Source organism: Copadichromis virginalis, linkage group LG9, assembly GCF_057382275.1.
Source record: "Copadichromis virginalis isolate Kocher_CV1m ecotype Utaka linkage group LG9, C_Virginalis_male_GT1.1, whole genome shotgun sequence".
In the NCBI taxonomy this organism is placed as follows: Eukaryota; Metazoa; Chordata; class Actinopteri; order Cichliformes; family Cichlidae; genus Copadichromis; species Copadichromis virginalis.
Window position 1 is genome coordinate 13,116,489 of NC_140626.1, and position 23,675 is coordinate 13,140,163.

The following is a 23,675-nucleotide window of genomic DNA, read 5'->3' on the forward strand; positions in this document are numbered from 1 at the left end:
AATTATACTTGGACCCCGGAGGGTTCAGCAATTACTTTGGTGTTCCTCCACAGAAATGTCAGAAGTAGTCTGAACTGCAAAAGAAGCACGTATTCTGGTTGCAGGAGGTGAGCTGGCTTCAAACAAATGATTTTCATGGCATATTCTGCACCACGTCTTTGGGCGATCAAAGAGAAGAGGAAATATTACACTGTGAGAGGGCGACTGATCCAAAACATAAACATTAAACTGAAACTGGATCTTATTGTAAGGTTATCGGGCCTTATTCCAGTTTTTATAACACAGTAAATTGTTTGTGTGCATTTGAGGGTCGACGTGCCAGTTCAAACTCCACACCAGTAGGTGGCGGAAAAGCACAATTTTGTTGTTTGACAACCGCCAATAAACGATGTAAAGAAGACGAAGCGCCTTCCGGGATGACAGACGGAGCTATTTTTTCATCCAAAGCAAGTAAAAGAGTGAATTTAGATGATAAAACAAACTAAACGACCGTTTGGATCGATATCTGCATCGATCTGCCCACCCTTGTCTCCTGGATCGTAGCTGAGATCAGCGTGAACCACGTGGGTCTCTGCTCCCTGATCTGTTTCCTGTGTTTGGAAAGAGTTGCAGCTTCATCGCGGAGTTTCTCTCGGTTTGTGGGCTCATCTAAAGGTAAGCACCGAGCTAACTTTACTGTGAGTTCAGTTCATGTTGAGTTTAGCTCCTGAATGAGGTCTTCTGCTGCTCTCCTCGGTGTCTGTTCACAGTTTATTGTGAACACGTTGAGAGAAGAGTGAGAGAGTGTTTGGAGAAAAACACCAACTAATCATTAGCTCAGCATGCTGGGAGAAGTTGGAGCAGAAAAGTCTTTTCATTGTCCCTGCAGCTGTTTTTCTGCCTGCACCAAACCTCTACAGCCTCATTTCTATTTGAAGTGATAACAGGAAATGGATGAGAGCGATCTGCTGCAGTATCAGGGTCACAATAAACTTTATTGTCCAGCTGCTGTGGATGAACAGATGAAAGGAAGTGAACTCCTACAAAGTCTCATTTTAATGAGTGTGGCTGCTGTAAAGTGATGCACAGGAAGATGTTAACAAAAACTAATGAAACAGAGATGAAAGTAAACAGTGTTCATATTTGAAAGCACAGAGAATAAAAATATATTGTGGTGGTTAATGTGCAGGAGAGTGTGAAGAATGTAATAATGTCTTCCTGTGTCAAACACAGCTGCAGTCAAAGCAGGAAGGAAAGCACTGAAACCACTGATCAAAGCTCATTAATCAAAGACCGCTGATCAATGGCCATGAGTACCATTCAGAGAGTTGGGGAGTCGCTGCAATCACAGCATTTGATCAGAGGTTGTTGATCAATGATCATGAGAATTTGCATATTAATGCTCAATAACTGACCTCCCAGCCCATTGTTCCTTCAGTGGTGCTCGTTTCAGTCATTATGCAAATGCACTGTTGAAAATTGAGGAGAGCTGCAGTCAGCTGAAACTGAAGAAGTCACTTGGATGAGTGACGAAATGTTTCTCCCACAAAAAACTACGTCTAGATGAAAATAATCAAAGTTTGGGGAATGGTGGAGGTGGTGGGACTGGGGGGCTGAAGGTAGGGCTGCACGATTTTGCATAAAATGAGAATCATGATTTTTTTTGGCTTAGAATTGAGATCACGATTCTCTCACGATTTTCTTTTTCCAGTATAAATTTTTATTGCGCTTATTAACTGCACATCAACTTCGTAACAGTTGAGACTGAACATAAAAACAACAAATGGAATTCCGTCTCCACCGTTGCTCGACACTACCTAGAGCAGGTAGTGCAACAATAGAAAAATGGTTGCGGGACGGCACCGTGTAGCGTTTGTCTAGGGTGTTGATCATTTTCCTAAATCCCTCGTTTTGCACAGTGTTGATGGGAGCCATATCTTTGGTCAGGTGATAAGTAATAGCCTCCGTAATTTCTTTGTGCCTGCGGGAGTTCGACGGGTATAGGGAAGCGCTGTATAAGGTTCCCGTTATTGATGTTTGGGTGGTTGACCGGGACAGATTTTCTCCTGTCACTTTCTCGTCATCCCTGACGTGCTCTCTGTTGTTTTGTCCCTGCTAATTTTAGCATCACACGGCACAGCTTCTGTATCACGTGGTATAAGGCTCCGCCCTTGTCATTTGTTGAGCAGGAAGAGTGAGCGCTTGTTTTCATGCAGAGTACGTCCCGGATCAAAATGCGGTACAATCGTCGTCCTTTTTTCTTTCTTTTTTTTTTTTTTTAATCTTTGTCGTTTGGAAATTAGATCGCACATAAGTATGAATCGAGATCGCGATTTTCTAACGATTAATCGTGCAGCCCTAGCTGAAGGTGTGGAAACTGTGGGGTGGGGGAGTAACAGGTCTGTCCCTGTTTGTGGAAACCACAGGAGGAGCTGTTCAGGCTGTTGCTGGGTGTGAATTGTTGATGGAGTCTTTAATCTTGTAGTTGCTGTTTTCCAGACTGAAGCAGAGTCGTTAGCTGAAAACTGGTTTTAGAGGTTCATTCAGGACACCTTCTCAGGCTCTTACAGCCTTACCTGTATCATAACAAAGTGTATAAACCCCAATCCACCTTTAACATGGTCCTTCTCCCAAACCTTCAAATAGGACTTTCTGGCCCTGTCATAGTAAAGGGCTGCTTAGAATATTAGAGCCAATGTCACAAAGTTCCTCCTGAAGTATAAGTGAGTGAGAGAGTTTCCTCACTTTGCAGCACAACACGTCTCACAAGATTTCTACAAGCAATCAGAGTGAAATTTGTACTTTGTGTTGTCAGATGAACATATGAGACACTTTGACTCTTCAGTGCAGTGTGGAGCCTAACAAAGATCTGTTTTGTGTCCCAGCTGATCAGCAGGAGGAGAAGAGTCTGACGGAGCAGCAGAGGAACATTTTCAGCCATCTGGACTCAGCTGAGTCACTACAGAGGAAACAATGAGCTCAACACAGGAGGTGAGGAAAATATCACAGTTTCACCAAATAATCAGTCACGTCTAAAACTCTCATCCTCCCAACCTGTTATATGACTGTGTTGTATATTATTATATATACAATCACTTCACTAAATAATCTGCCTCAGATTGTTTTGCAGCATCTTTCAGTTAATGAAAAAACATAATGTCACATGTACAGACCCAATATCTGATTTCAACACATGAGGACTTACATGTAAACTTTAATCTCCAGTTGACCGAATCCCACTGAGCAGTCCTTCCCTTTAAATCTAACCTCTCTTCTTTCTCTCCTGTCCTGTGTGTCTTATCTTTCTCCATCTCTGAGTGAAGTTAGCTCTCTTTCTTTTCTCTCCCTGTGATGTACAGCAGCTGGACCTTTAGCCAGCAACACACTGTGAGACAAACTGCACACAAACAGTTTGTGTGTTTGCTGATGTTTGTTGATAGAAACGCTGCATTTGAAATTACCTGTTTGTTCAGGTGCTGTGCAAAAAAGAAAGAAGAACAACGTCTCACTTTAACTCCTGACTATGACTCACAGTTTTGCCTCTTTCATCTCTTTTTATGTTTCATACCCTGGTGATTAGTACACGATCAGGATTGTCTTTCATGTCTTACTTTTCCCGTTTCTCAAGTTGGTTTGATGTTTGATGCCTGCAGTGATGAAATAAACCCCTCACATGCCTTAAAAGTAACACATCTGTTTTGCAAATGTAAGGAGTACAAAATACAATTTTCTTGTTCTGAGCCACAATTTTCTTAGGGCAATCGTGGCTCAAGAGTTGGGAGTTCGCCTTGTAATTGGAAGGTTGCCAGTTCGAGCCCCGGCTTGGACAGTCTCGGTCGTTGTGTCCTTGGGCAAGACACAACAACAACAACAACAACAATCTTTATTTATAGAGCACATTAAAAGCCCGGGGCATGCCAAAGTGCTTTACATGAAACAATAAAACAATAAAATGATTTACACTAAAACATCAGAATCATATAGGTGTGGGATTATGTTCACAGGTAAAACCACTAATAGGAACAGTCAATAGCACACAGCTGTAGCAAAGAGAACTGTACCATCATACACAGTGATAGAGGACATAGGCAACGCAACAATAAAATAATAAAATAATTAAGACTATAACGTCAGAGTCATATAAGTGTGAGATTATGTTCACAGGTAAAAACCACTAATAAGAATAAACTATAGCACAGAGCTATAGCAGAGTAAAGCTGTAAAGCTGAACCATCAAACACAGTGATGGAAAACATTGACAGCACAGGACAACGCAAAACAACCAGACACATTAGAACATTAGAACAACACACTAGAAGCAAGGCGAGAAATTAACTGGTAGGAAAAGCAAGTTCAAACAGATATGTTTTAAGCCGTGATTTAAAAGATTGAATAGAATCAGACGCCCGGATGCCAATCGGGAGACTGTTCCACAGCTCAGGTGCAGCTAGAGCGAACGCTCGATCACCTCTAGACTTCAAGCGAGATCTGGGCTGAACCAACAATGACTGTGAGGAGGATCTTAAGGCCCTCGTAGGAAGATATGAATTTAAGAGTTCCTTAAGATAACTTGGCCCTGTGTTATTAGTAATTTTAAAAGTAAACAACAGAATTTTAAATTGAATACGAAATTTCACAGGCAACCAGTGCAGATCAGCAAGGACGGGAGTGATGTGAGCAAACTTCCTAGTTTTAGTTAGAATGCGTGCAGCGGCATTCTGGACTGTCTGTAATCTATGTAAAAGGGTAGAGTGGAGACCATAATAAAGTGAATTACAGTAATCTAGTCGTGACGTAACAAAGGCATGGATAAGCTTTTCCAAGTCATTGTGCGGGATGTAATGTTTGGCCCTGGAAATAAGGCGAAGTTGGTAGAAACTAGATCTAACGACAGCAGATACTTGTTTGTCAAGTTTAAATGAGCTGTCAAGTAGCACACCCAGATTCCTAACAGTGTCAGGGAAAGAACTGGTGAGAAAACCAAAAGCATCATGAAGTTTGGCACGAAGAGCGTCACTGCCAAAGATCATAATTTCAGTTTTCTTATCGTTAAGGATAAGAAAATTTGCCAGAAGCCATTGCTTGACCTCGCACATGCACTCTCGAAAGTTACTCACGGACATAGCTAGATCATCATTCAGCTCAAAATAGATCTGGATGTCATCAGCATAATAGTGAAAGGCAATGTGGTATTTCTCCAAAATGACACTTAAAGGAAGCATATACAGTGAGAACAGGGTAGGGCCTAGCACAGATCCCTGGGGAACACCACAGCAAACAGGTACAGCGGAGGAGGAGGAGGTAGCCAAGTGAACCGAAGAGAGCCGATCGGAGAGGTAAGATTTAAACCAATCCAAGGCGGTGCCCTTGATGCCTACAGTGTGCTCTAGTCTCGCCAATAGTATGTTATGGTCAACCATATCAAATGCCGATGAAAGATCCAATAGCACTAGGACAGAGGGGCGTCCATTGTCAGCCATTAGTAAAAGGTCGTTAAAAACTCGAAGCAGTGCTGATTCAGTGCTATGGTGTTGTTTAAAGGCCGATTGATATTTATCATTAATGTTATTCTCATCCAGGTAGGTCTGAAGTTGAAGCAGAACTACCTTCTCAAGAATTTTAGCCACAAAGGGAAGTTTGGAAATCGGCCTATAATTGGCATAATCATTTTGATCAAGATTACTTTTTTTTAGAACAGGTTGGATTATGGCATGTTTAAGAGCTGATGGTACATAGCCGGACAGCAAGGAGGAGTTCAATATGGACAAAAGACAAGGTCCAATTGTACTAAAACAATCCTTGACTATACGGGATGGAAGAACATCATGTACAAGATTAGTATTATTGAGTTTCTCAATTAGATGCTTCAGAGTAGAGAGAGAAACGGGTTCAAATTGACAAAAAGTAGTGGAACAATTGGGGGTGGGCATACGGTCGGTCACCAAAGGGAGGGTAGATTTAAGAGATGCGACTTTATCCAAAAAATAACTTGAAAATTTTTCACAAAGGCCCGGGGAGCATGGCAGAGGCATAAAGGGGCAGGGGTTTACCACAGAGTTGAAAATTTTGAATAAAATTCGAGGGTTGTTTCCATTTGTGGTGATAATTTTAGATAGGAAAGCAGCTTTAGCCATTCTGGCAGCTGATTGAAACTTCGAGCGGCTAACGCATAAAGTGTCATATGATGACTGGAGATTATCCTTCCTCCACCTCCTCTCATCCCGTCGACACATACGTCGTAAGGCACGAACAGAATCATTTAACCAACATTGTGAGTAGGTTCTGGGGCGTTTCATTCTGATCGGTGCTACAATGTCAAGGATAGAGGAACATGTAGTTAATAGAGTATTGGCGAAATTCTCAAGCGTATGTGGGGTAAGACAGTCTGACGTAGTAAATGAAAAGTTCACAAAAGAATTAGAAAATTTCAACAGAGTATCGGCATTCACAGTACGCGTAGGACAAAGAGGAGCCTCAAAGCGTGATCCGGTGTTGCCAAGGTCAAGATCGAAAATAACCGGAGAATGGTCGGAAAGTCCAGTGTTTCTAATTTCCTTAATACATATATCCACATCGTATGAAAAAACCAAATCAAGGGTGTGGCCCTTAACATGGGTAGGCTCATTCACCCATTGGGTAAGATTAAAAGAAGCAGTTAGTGCTAGAAAATCGTTGGCCAATTTGTCATCCATACAACAGACATGAATGTTAAAATCACCAGAAATAATAACAGAACCATATTTAAAAAGAATGGATCCCAAGAAGTCAGCAAATTCAGAAATAAACATCTTGTGGTATTTAGGCGGACGATAAACCACAACACACAGAGTAGTCCGAGGGGCAGTCAATTCCAATAACTGGGCTTCAAAGCTAGAATAGGTTGGGGAGGGTAGCAGCCGTGCTTCATGTTTGTTTTTAAAAACCGAGGCTAGGCCACCACCTCTACCAGTGAGCCTTGGTGAGCTAAAGAAGGCACAGTCAGGAGGGAGAAGCTCAGAAAAGGGGATAAACTCACCCGGAGAAGTCCATGTCTCCGTCAGAAATAGAACATCCAGTCCCGTGGTAAGGAAAAAGTCATTTAAGAGAAAGGCCTTATTTGAAAGAGACCTAACATTAAATAAAGCCATCCGAGTCCGAGGAGCTAGGTCATTAGCGGTAGCCCGTCGCAGGGTGTTTAGATTGCTGTGTTGAACACCGCGGCCAGGCGGTGTAATCCAAGACCGAGCAGAGTGATAGGCCACTGGGCAGGTAGGATAGGTATGAGGGCCAACAGGGCATATCCAGCGATGACTTAACAATTTAGCCGCAAAGCAGCTCCTGGAGTAGAAGATAAATCGTGACAGCTCACGACTTGCAGAAGGGTAATCCATAGCCATGGCTCTAATATAAGCCTTGACGCGAACGCGGGCACCACTCCTTCTACCCCGTTTCCTGAAGCGTTTCCTACACAGAAAGGGAAAAGGTAAGTAGGTCGTTCTGGTGGAGGAGACGGGCGGCAGAGGAGTGGCACCACCCATAGCCCCATAACTGTCCAGACGTTGAGGACAGGAGAACCGAAGATTCAGGAGCGTGTCTCTATCATAAGTTATTAGCGTACAATCGCCTATAGAACATAAAACCAAGGATAAAATAACAAAGAGTACTACGCCGAAGCGCAGTTGAGGTCGCAGACGGTCAGCCATGCACACCGGCGCCATCTTGCCTTCACACTTCACCCGTTGCCTACTGGTGGTGGTCAGAGGGCCCGGTGGCGCCAGTGTCCGGCAGCCTCGCCTCTGTCAATGCGCCCCAGGGTGGCTGTGGCTACAATGTAGCTTGCCATCACCAGTGTGTGAATGTGTGTGTGAATGGGTGGATGACTGGATATGTAAAGAGCTTTGGGGTCCTTAGGGACTAGTAAAGCGCTATATAAATACAGGCCATTTACCATTTATCATTTTCTCATGTAGGGAGCAAAAGTAAAATATTTTCCTTCACTGAATCAACTTTTAAATGTTACATTGTAATTATTAATATTGAAAAATGACAAAATGATAGAAATATATAATAGGAAACAGGAAACATAAAGTATAGACTTGGTAAACATTTATTACTTTTCTGAGTGTGTTAGCATGCTAGCATTAATAACTGTGTACAGCAGGAGTTAGAGCAGGGCGATATGGCCAAAAATATTTATCACGATATATATTTGAAAATTTGCGATAACGATATAACTGACGATATAATTGATGCGAGACAAAATACAACTCCACAACATTACTAGCGCAAAAAGACAACCTTCCATTTATTTTCACTTAAACAAGAAGCTGGTTTTTATGTACATTAAAGCTTTATAAAAATGTAACAGTGCAAATGCTTATTCCTTGCTGAAAGTTTAACCAAAAGTCATTTCCAGTAGAAATTGGCTGACATATCCTGAGCATAACCATGTATAATATCCACTGAAGTTAAAAAGAGGTGCTTTGCAACATTAAACTGCAGTGTGCAGTACGTATTTTTCGGACCATAAGGTGCACGGGATTATAAGGCACATTAAGCGAAACAAAGCAGTCAGATAAATCAAACTTTATTAAACTCATTCTTCTTGCTTCCTTCAGTTCAGTTCATTTTTATTTCAAACATGTGCCTTCACAATCATTACAAACTATTATTCCATTATTTGTTTGAAAAAGGAGTAGGTAGAAGTATTTACTTATTTGTCCCTACCCCCTTAAGTTTTACCTCTCATTCATTTAATTGTTTTTTTTGTTTTAAATTAAACAAACAACATATGCAACAAAAATAAAGCAAAAAAAAAAAACATACATCAATCAAAAACAAGAAATTAGCATGCCCCTCCACAGTATAGTTTCTTTCATATGATAAATACAGAATGTGTATATTTGCCGATACACAAGTTATGGAAAAACAAACAAACCAAAACCAAAAAACCCAAAAAAGAACCACAACACCATTACCAGCAACATTACCGTCCTGGGTTAACCCCGTTTTCTTCATTCTTATACTTCTTTAAAATTAGGTTTTTATATTTTACTTTAAACTGTTTTATGTTTTGACTGTCTTTTATTTCTTCTGTTAGACTGTTCCATAATTTAACTCCTGCAATTGAGATTGACATAGTTCTTAAAGTTGTTCTAGCACTTTGTATTTTTAAATTCCATTTCCCTCTTAAGTTATACCCACCTTCTCTTTCTATGAACAATTTACAGATTTCTTTTGGAAGCAATTTATTTCTTACTTTATACATTATTTGCGCTGTTTTAAGCTTCACCAAGTCTTGGAATTTAATAGCTTGCATTTTGACAAAGAGTGCATTTGTATGGTCCCTGTACCCCACATTATTCATTAATCTAATGGCCCTTTTCTGTATTATAGTTATTGTTTGTGTGTTACTTTTGTATGTGTTTCCCCAGACCTCTACACAGTAGCTCATATATGGCAGTAGTAAAGCACAGTATAAAATGTGCAGTGCTTTCTGATCCAACATATGCTTTGCTTTCCCCAGGACGGCAATGCCCCGTGCCAATTTCCCCCGAACATAAGTAATGTGTGGCTTCCAACAGAGCTTGTGGTCAATGATCACCCCAAGAAATTTTATTTCATTTACTCTTTCTAAATATACATTGTCAACACATATTTCTACTTTGATGTTTTTCTTTTCGTTTCCAAACAACATAAATTTTGTTTTATCTAGATTAATGATAATTTATTTATATCAAACCACTTCTTTAATATCGTTAATTCCTGTGTGATCATCCCCAAAACCTGTGGCAATTCCACACCTGAACACAGTATATTTGTGTCATCTGCAAATATTATAAACTTGAAAATCTCCGATACTCTGCAGACATCATTTAAGTACATAATAAACATTTTTGGACCCAGTACTGAACCTTGAGGTACTCCACAAGCTATATCCATCAAATTGGATTTATATTCATTTATTTGTACATATTGTTGCCTATTCCCTACATAGCTTTTTAACCATTCCAAAACAACTCCCCTAAACCCGTACTTTTCCAGTTTTTTAAATAGAATTTCATGATTAACAGTACGGTATCAAACACCTTCTTTAGATCTAAGAAAACGCAGAGCGCATACCTCTTATTATCCATACATTCGGTTATCTTTTCCATTAAATCTATCAGTGCCAAAGCTGTTGATCTGTTGCTTCTGAACCCATACTGACTATCTGTCATTAATTCATATTTTTCCACAAAACTGTCAAATCTTTTTATGAAGAGTTTTTCCAGTATCTTAGAGAACTGGGAGAGTATTGACACTGGTCTATAGTTTGTAAAATGATGCCTTTCACCGGTTTTGTAAATGGGAATAACTTTAGCAACTTTCATTTTTTGTGGAAAAACTCCTTTTTGAAACGACAAGTTAAATATATATTTTAATGGTTTTACAATACCATCAATAACTGTCTTTACTGTTACCATATCAATATCATTCCAGTCTGTACTGGTTTTGTTCTTAAGTCCTCTAACCATGTCATAAATCTCTTTCTCTTCCACTGCTCTTAAAAACATTGAGCTACTATTCCTTTCAATATTTTCACCAGTGTCCCTTTCTATTCCATCAACCTTTATTTCTTCTGCCAGTTTTGGCCCTATGTTTACGAAGAATTCATTAAAGCCATTTACTATCTCTTCCATGTTATTAATACTTCTTGTCCCTTCTATAAAGTACCCAGGGTAATCATTATTCCTTGATTCATTTTTGATTATACTGTTTAATACATTCCATATATCTCTTGTGTTATCTTTATTGTGTTCTAACCTTTTAATGTAATACTCTCTTTTACAGGATCTCATTATATTAGTTAATTAATTTTTGTAAGTTTTATACTTACTTTCAGTTTCTATTGTTCTCTTTTTTATGAATTCTCGATATAGGGTATTCTTTTTTTTGCAGGCATTTTGTAGTCCTTTAGTCATCCATGGTCTTCCTGCATAGATGAGTTTCCTATTGATTTCAATTACTGGGCAGTTTTTATCAAGTAATGTGTTAAATGTTCTTAAGAATCCTTCGTAAGCTTTATTAACTTCTGTTTGTTCATATACAATATTACAATCTTGCTTTAAAAGTTCATTTCTAAGACAATTTAATGTCTCCTCTGTTCTTATTCTTTTGTAAATAATCTTATGTCCATCGTTGTTCACTTTATAATAGCAATTATAAGATGCAAAGACTGGTAAATGGTCACTTATATCATTGATTAACAGTCCACTTTTTATATTTCCTTCTATTATATTTGTAAATATATTATCTAATAGAGTTGCACAATGAGATGTTATTCTGGACGGTCTTGTTATCAGTGGAAATAAACCCATGCTGTACATGGAATCAATAAATTCTTCTGTACTCTTATTATGATTTGGATTCAATAAGTCAATATTAAAGTCCCCACAAATAAACATTCTTTTCTGATTTATATTTGTAAATAAGTCCTCCATATTATCCTTAAATATCTCAATCTTAGATCCTGGTGTTCTATATATACAACTGACAATTAGGTTTTTCCTTTTTTCCATACTTATTTCCACTGATAAACATTCCATCACTCCATCAATAACAGTTGTCATTCTTCCCATTCTTTCGTACTTTAGGTTTTTATCAATGTAAAGTGCCACCCCACCTCCTTTCTTGTTGATCCTGTCTACATGAAGGAATTCATATCCATTTATTTTAAAGTCTTCTTCTTTTCCAGGAGTTATCCAGGTCTCCGATATGGCTATCACATTGAATGGCTGTTCAAACTGTGTTATGTAGTCTTTGATGGATTGAAAGTTTGCATATAAGCTTCGACTATTAAAGTGAACCATTGTTATACCCTGTTCTACCTTGAATTCCTTTTTAAGTTGCTCATTTTTATAATAATTGCATTCATTTGTCTTATTGTTAAAGAAATTACAATCAGAATCTATGTTGCTGTCATACATCAATGTCTTATTTTCAATATCTATATGAGTTGTTAGTTGAAAATTGTCAGACATCTGCGTTGGTTGTGCACTTGGACGGTCCCATCATATTTAGCACTGCTTAGCATTTTTCAGTTATATTTTTCTAGTTCCGTCATCTCTTTGATGACTAGAACCTTAGCCTGCTCTAGTGTTCCATTTAACTTAATGAATATTTTACAGTCTGACGTCCAAGTTTCTTAATATTCTTGCTTGTCTTGCAATGTCTGCATTTTTCTTGATTAGGTGTTCATTTAAATAAACATTTGTACCTTTTTAGCTTTCTTCCTTGCTTGAGCAGTTCTTTTTTCTGTTTTCTATTAACAAAACGAATGATAATGGCAGGTATTTGATTTTTGTTTTTCCTCGGAAGAGGATGGCATCCCTCAATATTTTTACTGTCCATTTCGATACCTTTGCTTTTAAAGAAGGCCATTACCTGCTCTTCCAAAGAGCGTAGCTCTTGCTCGGGTGGCTCCCCTCTCTCTGATGCTGCTACCCGTGCATATGTCTGATGCTTGGTTTCCAGTCCTGTCACTATCACATTATTTACTCTTGAATATTGTTCCAGATCTGACACCCGTCCTTCCAGCATAGCAATCTTCTTGTCCTTTTCCTCGCTCTGCCTTCTTAGTTCTTTAATATCATCCATTAAATTGAGTATCAGTTTTTGTTGTTTTGATATTGTTGTTATTTCTTCAGACATAAAGTTTAGGGATTTCTTTATGTCCTCCAGTTCCTCCTCATTAACGTTAACATTGCCCCTCTTAGGCGGCATCTTAACGGCCCGCTGGTTGCGAAGCACCCTTGAGGGTTGCCGAAGCCCGGCTTGTCCTGGCAATTACCTCACTGGCTGTTTGTTGGTACCAGGCGTGGCCTGGCAGCTAGCCTCGTTAGCTGGTGATGGAGCCTGGTGTGGCCTGGCTGCTAGCCTTGTTAGCTGGTGGTGGAGCCCTGCGTGGCCTGGCTGCTAGCCTCGTTAGCTGTGATGCAGAGTCCTTGAAGGTAACAGAAGCTGTGGTGCAGTAGAAGCCTATCTTACATTTCTTCTATCTTTCTTTCCTTCATTGTTTCTTTCTATCCAGAATCTGCAAGCGAGCATAGACAAAGCAGTGGGCTACCTAGCCATCACTGCCGGAGCAAACGTGAAACTTCTGTAGCACTGATTCATTAATGTTGAATTCTCTGGCAGCTGCTCTATTCCCATGTTGTTGCAGTATATTAATGACTAACCTTGTATTGTGGATGGATTATCTCAGTTCTCCTGACTGAAGTTTGGTCCGTTTACAGCATCCTGCCATGCGATTGCATTTGTCTCTAACCATGAGGAACTTTCACGTTAACTTTTATAAGTGGAAAAGTGTTAGTGTTCGTCCTCCAGCTTCACTGTTTATGTTATGCTAACATAGCTGTGTCGCTAGCGATCACGTAGCACATCATTATATACCAGCTAGCCCAACTTCAGTAACCCTACAAACGTCACTGCTGTTTAGTTTCCTGTCTTCATTTATGTTGGAAGTGATAGCAGAGCTGTACGTTTGAATTTTTTCAGAACATGCTGTATCATGCTTAGGTAACTAGCGAAACTAGCGAGCTTCCTGCTAACTTCTAACTCCGTTAAATGTAATAACTTTTGTTTTCATCGATACCTGGAAGTTAAACTTTATAGTTACACCTGGTAAAGCAGCAATGCTGATCGTTTTATTAAAGATGAAAGAATTAAGACAGTTTTTAACTCTCAGTGATGCTGCAGTGTTCGTTTGACTTGAAGCATATGGAGTTTAGGACCCACATTACTCCCAGATTTAAGAGCATCTTAGTCCGACAAATACGACGGCCGCTTGCATGTTCTGCAAAAAAATGTGCTTTGTCGTGTATCTGACGGACAAACACCAAATCAGTTCCACATCACGGAAGTTGCACCATTTTACAAACCAATTCTGGTTCATCTGTTTCACTCAACAATCGGCCATGTGCGTATGAAAACAAAGGCACTGCGCATGCGCGTTTTACTCCCATTCTATTGCGATGTTTCATTTTCCTATCGTTGCCTAACATTATACCGGTATTACCGTGAACGGTATACCGTATTTTCACGACCATAAGACGCACTGTACTAAAAGGCGCAGTCTCAGTTATGTGTGCCATTACTGTATTTAACACACACATAAGGCGCACTGGATTATAGGGCGCATACAAGTACCGTATGCGTATTTAAAAATAAAGCGGGAGCAAACCTGAGTTCGGTACCTTACTCAAATTTCTATTACCGGTAATCGTCATCATCAACAACACACAAGCATACAAGTGTGCGTATTTAAAAATAAAGCAGGAGCAAAACAAAGTTTGGTACTCACATTTTTATCATTAATCAAACCCATCGAAGTCCTCATCCTCTGTGTCTGAATTGAACAGCTGCGCTAAATCTCCATCAAACATGCCAGGTTCACTTTCTTCACTGTCAGAGTCACTTTCCGTGCCGTGCGGCTCCTCGGAAATGATGCCGGCTTTTGCGAAAGCTCGAACAACAGTGCCAGCAGACATGTTAGCCCAAGCATCTACAATCCATTGGCAAATTGTGGCGTAACTCGCCCGGAGCTGCCTTCCACTCTTAGTGAAACTGTGGTCTCCACCGGTCATCCATCGCTCCCAGGCCGCTCGCAGCCTTACTTTGAACGGGCGGTTCACACCGATGTCCAGCGGTTGGAGTTCCTTTGTCAGGCCTCCCGGAATGACAGCAAGCTCACAGTTCATTTGTTTCACTAGTTTTTTCACATCGGCTGTGAGATGGGCACACAGAGTCACAGATCAACAGCGATGGTGATGCGTGGAAAAAACCACCTGGTCTCCTTACATACACCTCCCTCAGCCACTCTTTCATCATTTCCTCATCCATCCAGCCCTTTTCATTTGCCTTAATGATGATTCCTGCTGGAAACTTCTCTTTAGGCAAAGTCTTTCGCTTAAAAATCACCATAGGCGGCAGTTTCTGTCCATTAGCATGGCAGCCAAGCACAACAGTGAAAGAAGACTTTTTGTGCCCCGTTGTGCGTATCGCCACCGTGTTGGTCCCCTTCTTCTCCACAGTGTGAATCACCAGGATGTCAAAAGTGAGCGGGACCTGGTCCATGTTTGTAATGTGGCTGGGCTGGATGTTTTTGTCGCCGATGTGTTTGCTGCAGTAGGAGCGGAAGATGGCCAGCTTTTCCTTATAATCCGCTGGAAGTTGCTGCGCTACCGTAGTCCTGGTCCGGATGGAAAAATGGCACCGTTTCATAAAACGAAAGCACCAAGACGGACCTCCTTGGAAATGTTCAATGTTCATCTCTTCAGCTAGTGAAACTGCTTTTAGCCGAATGGTGACCATCGAAACACTTCTCCCGCTCGTTCTTTGCTCGATGATCCACCGCTCGAGTCTTTCCTCCAACTCGGGCCACCTCGCCTTATGTCCACGGAAACTCAGCTGCGTTTTCTTGACCTGCCGGAGCTTGTTTTCTAGCTTCCTCCATTTGCGAACCATCGATTCGTTAATCTTAAATTCTCTCGCCGCTGCTCGATTTCCATGTTCCTCCGCATAGCTGATGGCCTTCAGTTTAAACTGTGCTTCGTAAGCGTGTCTCTTTGCCATTTTCAGGGTTGTTAAAAAAACGATGTTCCACATAATGCACATACCTGTTCTTTTATACAGGTATGTGCGATAAAGTCAACGCACGCACTTCACCCTTTAGCGTTCTCATGGCGTTCTCTACTACGTCCTCATTACAACACACAGGGCGCACTGCGCTATAGGGCGCGCCGTACTTTTTGAAGTAAATCTAAGACTTTTAAGTGCGCCTTATGGTTGTGAAAATACGGTAATATGGCTCAGCTCTAGCAGGAGGGCATGATCTTAGAGTTTGAACAGTCATGAATTATTTTTAACAGCAGGTTGGATGTAATGTGTTAGAACTACCAGCAGGTGGGGATAAGAGACCTTTAAGGTGTTTGGTGCCACACTCCACCTTCAGGTTTAAAACTAGTGTTAATGGAGGGAGTTTGAAGGTTGAGTTTGTTCCACGACTGCATTTCACTCACTGCCTCTGTTTGTATCTCTGTCACTGCAGGACCAACATGGAGCGAGAAGTCAGCGCTCTCAGGAGGCCGACAAACCTCACAGAAGAAAGAGAGAGAAAACACACACCTGTGACGAGTGTGGGAAAAAGTTTACTGTGAAGGAGTCACTAAAACGTCATCAGGTCATCCACACTGGAGTTAAAGCGTTTAGCTGTGACTTGTGTGGAAAGTCTTTTACCTGGAAGAGTGCCCTAAAATCACACCAACTCATCCACAGTGGAGTTAAAGCGTACAGCTGTGATCAGTGTGGCAGAGCTTTTACTCACAGTTGCAACTTAAAGGCTCATCTAGTTACCCACTCTGGAATTAAGGCATACAGCTGTGACGAGTGTGGAAAAACTTTCAGCCACATAGAGAGTCGAAATGCACACCTACGCATTCACACCAGACATTATGTGTACAGCTGTGAACAGTGTGGCAAACAGTTTATAACCAACAGGCAGTTACAACAACACATGTTTACCCACAATGTGGAGAGACCTTATAAATGTGACCTGTGTGAGAAGACTTTTAAAGCTCCACGTTACCTGAGACAACACCAACAGATCCACACCAGAAAGGGACTCTACAAGTGCAGTTACTGTGAGGTATGTATTTAGATTTTTATCTTGTCATTTTAGCCTGACTGTTTGGAACAACTCTGCTTGTAGAGGCTAAGCCTACGCTTGAAGCCACTGAGGTGGTCGTTAACGGGGGTGACGCGATGTCACTGGTATGCATGAATGTTCACAGTCCAATAAATCCAGCAGTATGTATCTTGTCCTTTTTGGTCTTTATTCCGTATCGACATAGCATAACAGCGCAACGGTCACAAACTGTTTGCCTTCTCAATGACACACCTGACGCCGATTACGTGCGTCTACCTTAAATACCTTTACATTACATAATCAAAACAGAAAAAGGTGACCTCTAGTGACCACATAAGGTATTAACCCAAGAATGGCTCCTACACTGCTCATTAAACTGTGTTAGCATGTTAGCAATTCTACTGCATGGAAAAGCAGCTCTGAGTGATTATTCAGATTTTCATGTCAGTTATGATTTTAGTATTACTGTAGTATTATGGTGGTAGTATTGTAGTTATTGCAGCCCAGTAAACTGAGTGTGTTAACTGAAACAGCCAAATGTAATTGTACGTCTGCAGAGATGCTCTTTATTTCAGGCGACGTTCAGGATAAAAATGTTGAAGGACTGACTTACACTGTCTTTGTGGCTTTGTTTAGAAGCAGAACCACAAAGATGGATCCAGTTCTCAACCCTGTCATCACCGTGGTGGTGGGAAAGACTTTCGTTGTGACCTTTGTGGAAAAACTTTCAGTCGACAAGACACCCTAAAAAGACATCAACGTAAACACACTGGAGACAACCTGAAAAACTGCAAAGAATGTGGGAGAAGCTTCCCCACAATAGCTGACTTAAAGCGACATGAACTGATTCACATTGGGGTTAAAAAGCACCTCTGTGATCAGTGTGGGTCATCTTTCATCTCTGCATTGGAGCTTAAAACACACAAACGAGTCCACACAGGAGAGAAACCATACAAGTGCAGACACTGTGACAAAAGCTTCTCACATCCAGGTAGTCGTAACAATCATGAACATACACACATGGAAGGAAACTACAGCTGTGACCAGTGTGACAAGAGCTTCAGGAATCTCAGTTCATACTCCAAACACAAACGATCCCACGTTACTAATAAACTGTTTCACTGTTACCAATGTGCCAAAACATTCACCTCATTGTCTGCTCTGTGCAAACATCAGCGTGATCACACAGGGCTGAAATCGCTCCCATCACAGTGAATCTGAAGAGACAGAAAGATCCTCTACTGGTTTCAGTGTCAGACTTAAAACCCTTGAGATCAGGCTCCACAGAGTTCAGATGTAATCTCCTGTAAAGATCTGATGAAAATGTTCCACTAGCTGGATGGATGGATTTAATATTTCTTTTTCTGAAGGTTGCTCTCTTCCTGTTTCTGCCAGTGCTGACTGCACAGATGTAATATAGATCCATGTCACTGTTTGGAAGTATCAGAGAACTGCTGATGCTGTAAAGCTGCTGGTCAATCTGATGGGCTGTTGTGTTGCTGTTGGTGATGCTGGATGAAGGGCTGGTGGACCAGGTGAGCTCAGGTTGAGGGTAGATCCCGTCTTAGCTGCAGGTGATCCTTTGTCCTACTTGTTGGAGATTAACTTTACGGACTGGAGCTGGAAAAATATATATTTCTAAAGAAGTCAGAAAGAGATTTTGTTGTCACAATTTTCCTTTTCTGTTCATTTCATGTTAACATGATTTAATTTAACAAAAAACATGTAAACACGGTGAATGGACTGCTGAGGATTGGGGCAAAGTCATATTCTCAGATGAAGCATCTTTCCGATTGTTTTGGGGCATCTGGGAAAAAGGCTTGAGCGGAGAAGAAAAGGTGAGCGCTACCATCAGTCCTGCGTCATGCCAACAGTAAAGCGAGTGGGCTCACTCATAATTTTGCCCCCAAACACAGCCATGAATAAAGAATGGTACCAAAACACCCTGCAACAGAGAGCTACAGATTAAAAATGCCCAAGGCGAAGCACTCAAAGGTCTGGCTGTACTTCATAGCATCTGATGAAGCACCTGGTGATGCATAGCGTTTTTGTAAAAGCTAGAAAAAGCACCGTATTTGATAGCTTGCTACAAGACCTCACACCGAGCACATCTACTGCAGATGTGGTGCCTGTTATCGGACCCGGAGTTAGTAATATCCCCCAAGAACCCGAAGAGTGGAGTCCTGGTCTCTAGCCCTGCCAGTGTAGCCCCGGTTCCAACCAAAGGAGGTATGTTGTATCAACAGAAAAGGCTAACTTGGTTATCATTTTGCAGAAAAAGACTGCTAAAAATAAAAACACAAGAGGTTTTTGTATAAAGTTTGTGTTTTCCATTCTTTAACCTCCGGTTCGAGCACCGGCACGGTTTCAAAATATCCAGTTTGACACCGGTATCGGATAAAGCTTAAAGGATTCCCATCCCTATTTGTTACCATGTTTCCATTGTGTAGTGTAGTCGATAGGTTAGTTTTCTTTGTCAGAACAATGAGGCCACTGCAACTGTATGACATATATACCTGTATACACTTGACTTATACTGACATGTATACACTATACATACACTGGAGTGGTTACATAATGGAATCACTGTGATAAGCATCTAACCTACATGTTTAAAATCACAAGACCCGCATATTTAGGTCAAATATTATCTACAATTATATTAATGAAGTTTTTGCAACCTGGGATTGTTTTTTTCTCGCCTCAGCTGCCAGAAGGCAAGAAAAACTGTATTTTCTTCCTGTTGATATAATTCTGTGTATTAAACTCTGTTCCAAGAATTTAAATCTTTTCCAGAGGATCTTTTTGAGTGCCTTGATTTTGCTGAATCTAAAACAGCTCGATCTCCACATCGTTGGCGGAATAAGTGCAACCTGTGGGAGGTACCTATTGAAATAGGGTGGAGCCGTAGGCACATTCAGTTAACAAGGGTTCCATGTTAAATCAAAATAGAATCAAACACGTAACAGTAGCACCTAAAACAATTTAAAAACTTGATTTTATTAAGTCCTGGATCCGTTGACACAGCGCTCTGTTTTCTTTTGTTTATAGTTTGTCCTTTTGGCATTAGATCCTAGGTTCCTTAGCTGTAGTTACTGGTCATTGTTTAGTAGGTCTCCTTTGTGTCATCTTCCCCTGTATTAAAGTTCACCATGTTGTTGATTGTGTCTAATCTGTCATGTTTCTGGTCTGCCTGGTTAATGTCAAGTTCGTGTCATGCCTGCATCTTTTCATGTTTTCCTGCTGGTTTGCAAACCAGCTCCTTCGTCCAGTGTCTGCTTTTGGGTCTGCTCTAACAAACACACCGGTGCTCCCCGCCGTGAAATACGGTTAAAACTGTATGATTGTAAACAGTGTTGGTCAAGTTACTTGAAAAAAGTAATCAGTAACTAATTACTGATTACTTCCCCCAAAAAGTAATCCCGTTACTTTACTGATTACTTATATTCAAAAGCTATTAATTATTTAGTTACTTTTAAAAAACACAATTTACAATCTGAAGAGGTGATAAAGCGATAGATCTTTCAGCCTAAATCTACTTTTTCTACATAATCCATCATTCAAAATGTAATGAAATGGAAACGTTTATTTTTTAAACTTGTTTTATTAGTTTTAATCTTTTAACTTTATGCATCAAGCAAAAATTTAATTATATGCAACATTCTCTGACTGGAAGAAATTAGTTTAACATTTAAACCTATTTTCTGCACATTCCAGCACATAAAATAAAATATTTTTTGTGTTTACACTCACTCTTTCAAATAGATGCAAGTAAAACGAAAGCAGAAAATAAATAAAGTCAAAGACTCAGCGGTCCTGTTGCTCTATTTTCACCTGTAAAGCAGGAGTGAGGTAGGCGGAGGTTTACCCTGGTGCAGGTGTGCCGCAGTGGTCAGTGAAAGAATCTGTGAATTTCCAATAACGTGGTAGCACACTCGGTGCTTGCTTGGAAGTTCAGGGGAGGGTTTTCCGCTGTAAAAAGAAGTTTTCTTCCCATGCACAACGGACACAAATGTTTTTGTCACTTTTTATGGAATCAAACTCAAAGTAAGGTCAGTACTTCCACGCTTTAAACGCTGCACGCTCATACTCTCTCCCGCACTCAATATATGATCCATTGTTGATCTCCACACAGCTGTTGTCACGAACGTCGCTGTTGTCACGAACGTCGCACTTGCTTACGTCACTGTCATGAGACATTCTCGCAAAAAATCACGGCTTTAGTAACGCAGTAACGCAGCGTTCCTACGTTAAAGTAACAGTAATCTAATTACCATTTTTGCAATAGTAATCCCTTACTGTACTCGTTACTTGAAAAAAGTAATCAGATTACGCGTTACTGCCTATCTCTGATTGTAAGTGGGAGACAGGATCGGCGCGACAGGGAACCTGTTAAAAACTAATCAACATTTATTACACGTTGGGGGGGGGGGGACTCCAATACACACTTTACCCCAACTGGGAAACACAAAATAAAACGGAAAATCTTTAGTGTCGTCTCCACTAAAACTCGCTGCGTTGAATGCAAAAACTGCAAGAAAATTTTTTGTTTCTGCGCAGCGCCTTGAATGTCTGCAACAATGTAAAAAGTAAATCACTCTAAAATACAATCAATACATGCGTTGCTGCCTCCTTATACAGTGGAATAAAACATATAAACAAAACAACATTGGCAGCCGCAGCCGTCACAAAAATCTTCAGCTCTTCACTGTTGACTTAAACTAGCCTATAACAAATAAAAATAAACACGTGTGTATCGGACCTCGGCCCTGCAGCCAGAAATCCATCCAGGCAAAGCAGCAGCTTGGCAATCTATAAATGAAAACAGGACATCCCCTACACTGAACAACTGACCGCAGCAGGAATATTCCTCCCATATGGCTTCATATGTATTGTTCAGTTACCTGTTTACAAGTTGGCGACACCCCTTAAGAAATATCAGCAAACAGTGGCCTTGTCCACCACACGTTTCTTCACAGGAACAAAACAAACAAACCTCCACCAAATTAACAAAATGTAAGTGGATCACTTTCAGTGACCAACCACTCCAGTAGATAGTTTGCTGAGATTTTGTTGTCACAACTCCTTTCTGTTTATTTCATGTAAACATGATTTATTTTACAGAAATCCTGTAATTCTTGAATCTTATGGAACGCCAGGACTGCCATAACGAATTAATTAAATACACCCTTAAATAATTAATTAAATGTGGCAATAATTAATTACATAAATATTTATGACACATGTAATTAATTAATTATTGAAAATGTTCTGTTATCACTAAAAGTTGTAAAGTGTATCACTAAAATATCATTCTCAGTCAGTTGTTATTTGTTATGTGTTTACAACATCCTCTGTGGTTGCTCCAAGTAATGCACTTTAGAAACACCTTTATTGAACAGGAAGTCCGCTCAGTCGAGCAAAGCAAGTGAGCAATAGTGATGGTAAATTTGATTCTTTTTACTGAATCGAGTTTTAATGAGTCACTCACCAAAGTGAATCGGGTCTTTTGAGGCATTTGATTCACTAAGTCAGTTGACCATAGAGACCACAGGAGAAAACAGTGCAAGGGAAAACAATAAGGCAGCTCACCCCTTCTGTTCCAGTGCTATTTACAATGAAAACTAATGTACACACTATATACAGAACTCAGAAAGTCGCAAAAGTCACAGGCACAAAGTCATGGGTTTTGGAAGCCAGGGTCAGGTCTGTTATATATATATATATATATATATATATATATATATATATATATATATATATATATATATATATATATATATATATATATATATGTATATATATATATATATATGTATATATATATATATATATATATGTATATATATATATATATATGTATATATATATATATATATATATGTATATATATATATGTATATATATGTATATATATATATGTATATATATGTATATATATATATGTATATATATGTATATATATATATGTATATATATGTATATATATGTATAAAAATTCAAAAACACAAACTGGGGGAGGACATGGGTAGGTATAGAAAACACTAAACACAAAAACCCCAAGAACAAGAAAACAAGAATTAACCCAAAACACAAGATGATACCAATATTAAACACAAAACTCTGGGTCTAAGGACCCAGGACCATGACAATAACCGTTAAGAAAAAATTACCTCCTATTAAGAGTTTCATTTTAGTTCAGTGATGGTGGATTATAACCTCCATTCAAATCATTCAAAAAAGAGAAAACTGTAGAACATGTTATATTACACGGTGAGAAGGTAACTGATCCAAAACATCAGTAACATAAAAATGAAACTGGATCTTATTGATTTACTGCAAAAGGACTCAAGAAGTGAAAGTTATCAGGCCTTATTCCAGTTTTTAAAAGAGAGTAAATTGTTGCTGGTCGACGTTCCAGTTCACACTCCACACTCCACACCAGCTGGTGGCGGTAATTCACCATTTTGTTGTTTGACAACCACAAATACAATTTCTAAGAAGAAGAAGAAGAAGAAGAAGAAGGGGCGGAACAAAGTAAGAATGCTCCACAAGAGGAGGTGTTTGCAGAGAGAGCTGCTTTTCCATTCAAAGAGAATAAAGTAGTACCAACGTTTGGATCGATATCTGCATCGATCTGCCCACCCTTGTCTCCTGGATCGTAGCTGAGATCAGCGTGAACCACGTGGGTCTCTGCTCCCTGATCTGTTTCCTGTGTTTGGAAAGAGTTGCAGCTTCATCGCGGAGTTTCTCTCGGTCTGTGGGCTCATCTAAAGGTAAGCACCTAGCTAACTTTACTGTGAGTTCAGTTCATGTTGAGTTTAGCTCCTGAATGAGGTCTTCTGCTGCTCTCCTCGGTGTCTGTTCACAGTTTATTGTGAACACGTTGAGAGAAGAGCGAGAGAGTGTTTGGAGAAAAACACCAACTAATCATTAGCTCAGCATGCTGGGAGAAGTTGGAGCAGAAAAGTCTTTTCATTGTCCCTGCAGCTGTTTTTCTGCCTGCACCAAACCTCTACAGCCTCATTTC

At 40.1% G+C, this 23,675-nt stretch overlaps 1 protein-coding gene across 1 annotated transcript; it reads left to right on the top strand.

Annotated features, from left to right (window-relative positions):
• Positions 1-346: 346 nt before the first annotated feature.
• Positions 347-19,799, top strand: LOC146701523 (uncharacterized). The gene is made up of 4 exons (XM_085467854.1): positions 347-654; positions 2,865-2,970; positions 16,049-16,645; positions 17,282-19,799. Exons 2-4 carry the CDS (start codon positions 2,953-2,955, stop codon positions 17,858-17,860), a joined length of 1,194 nt encoding a protein of 397 aa, XP_085323980.1. The 5' UTR covers positions 347-654; positions 2,865-2,952; the 3' UTR covers positions 17,861-19,799.
• The last annotated feature ends 3,876 nt before the right edge of the window (positions 19,800-23,675 follow it).

Coding starts and splice junctions, on each gene's coding strand:
- LOC146701523 (XM_085467854.1), top strand. Junction 16,646..17,281: donor ACAAGTGCAGTTACTGTGAG/GTATGTATTTAG, acceptor GGCTTTGTTTAG/AAGCAGAACCACAAAGATGG.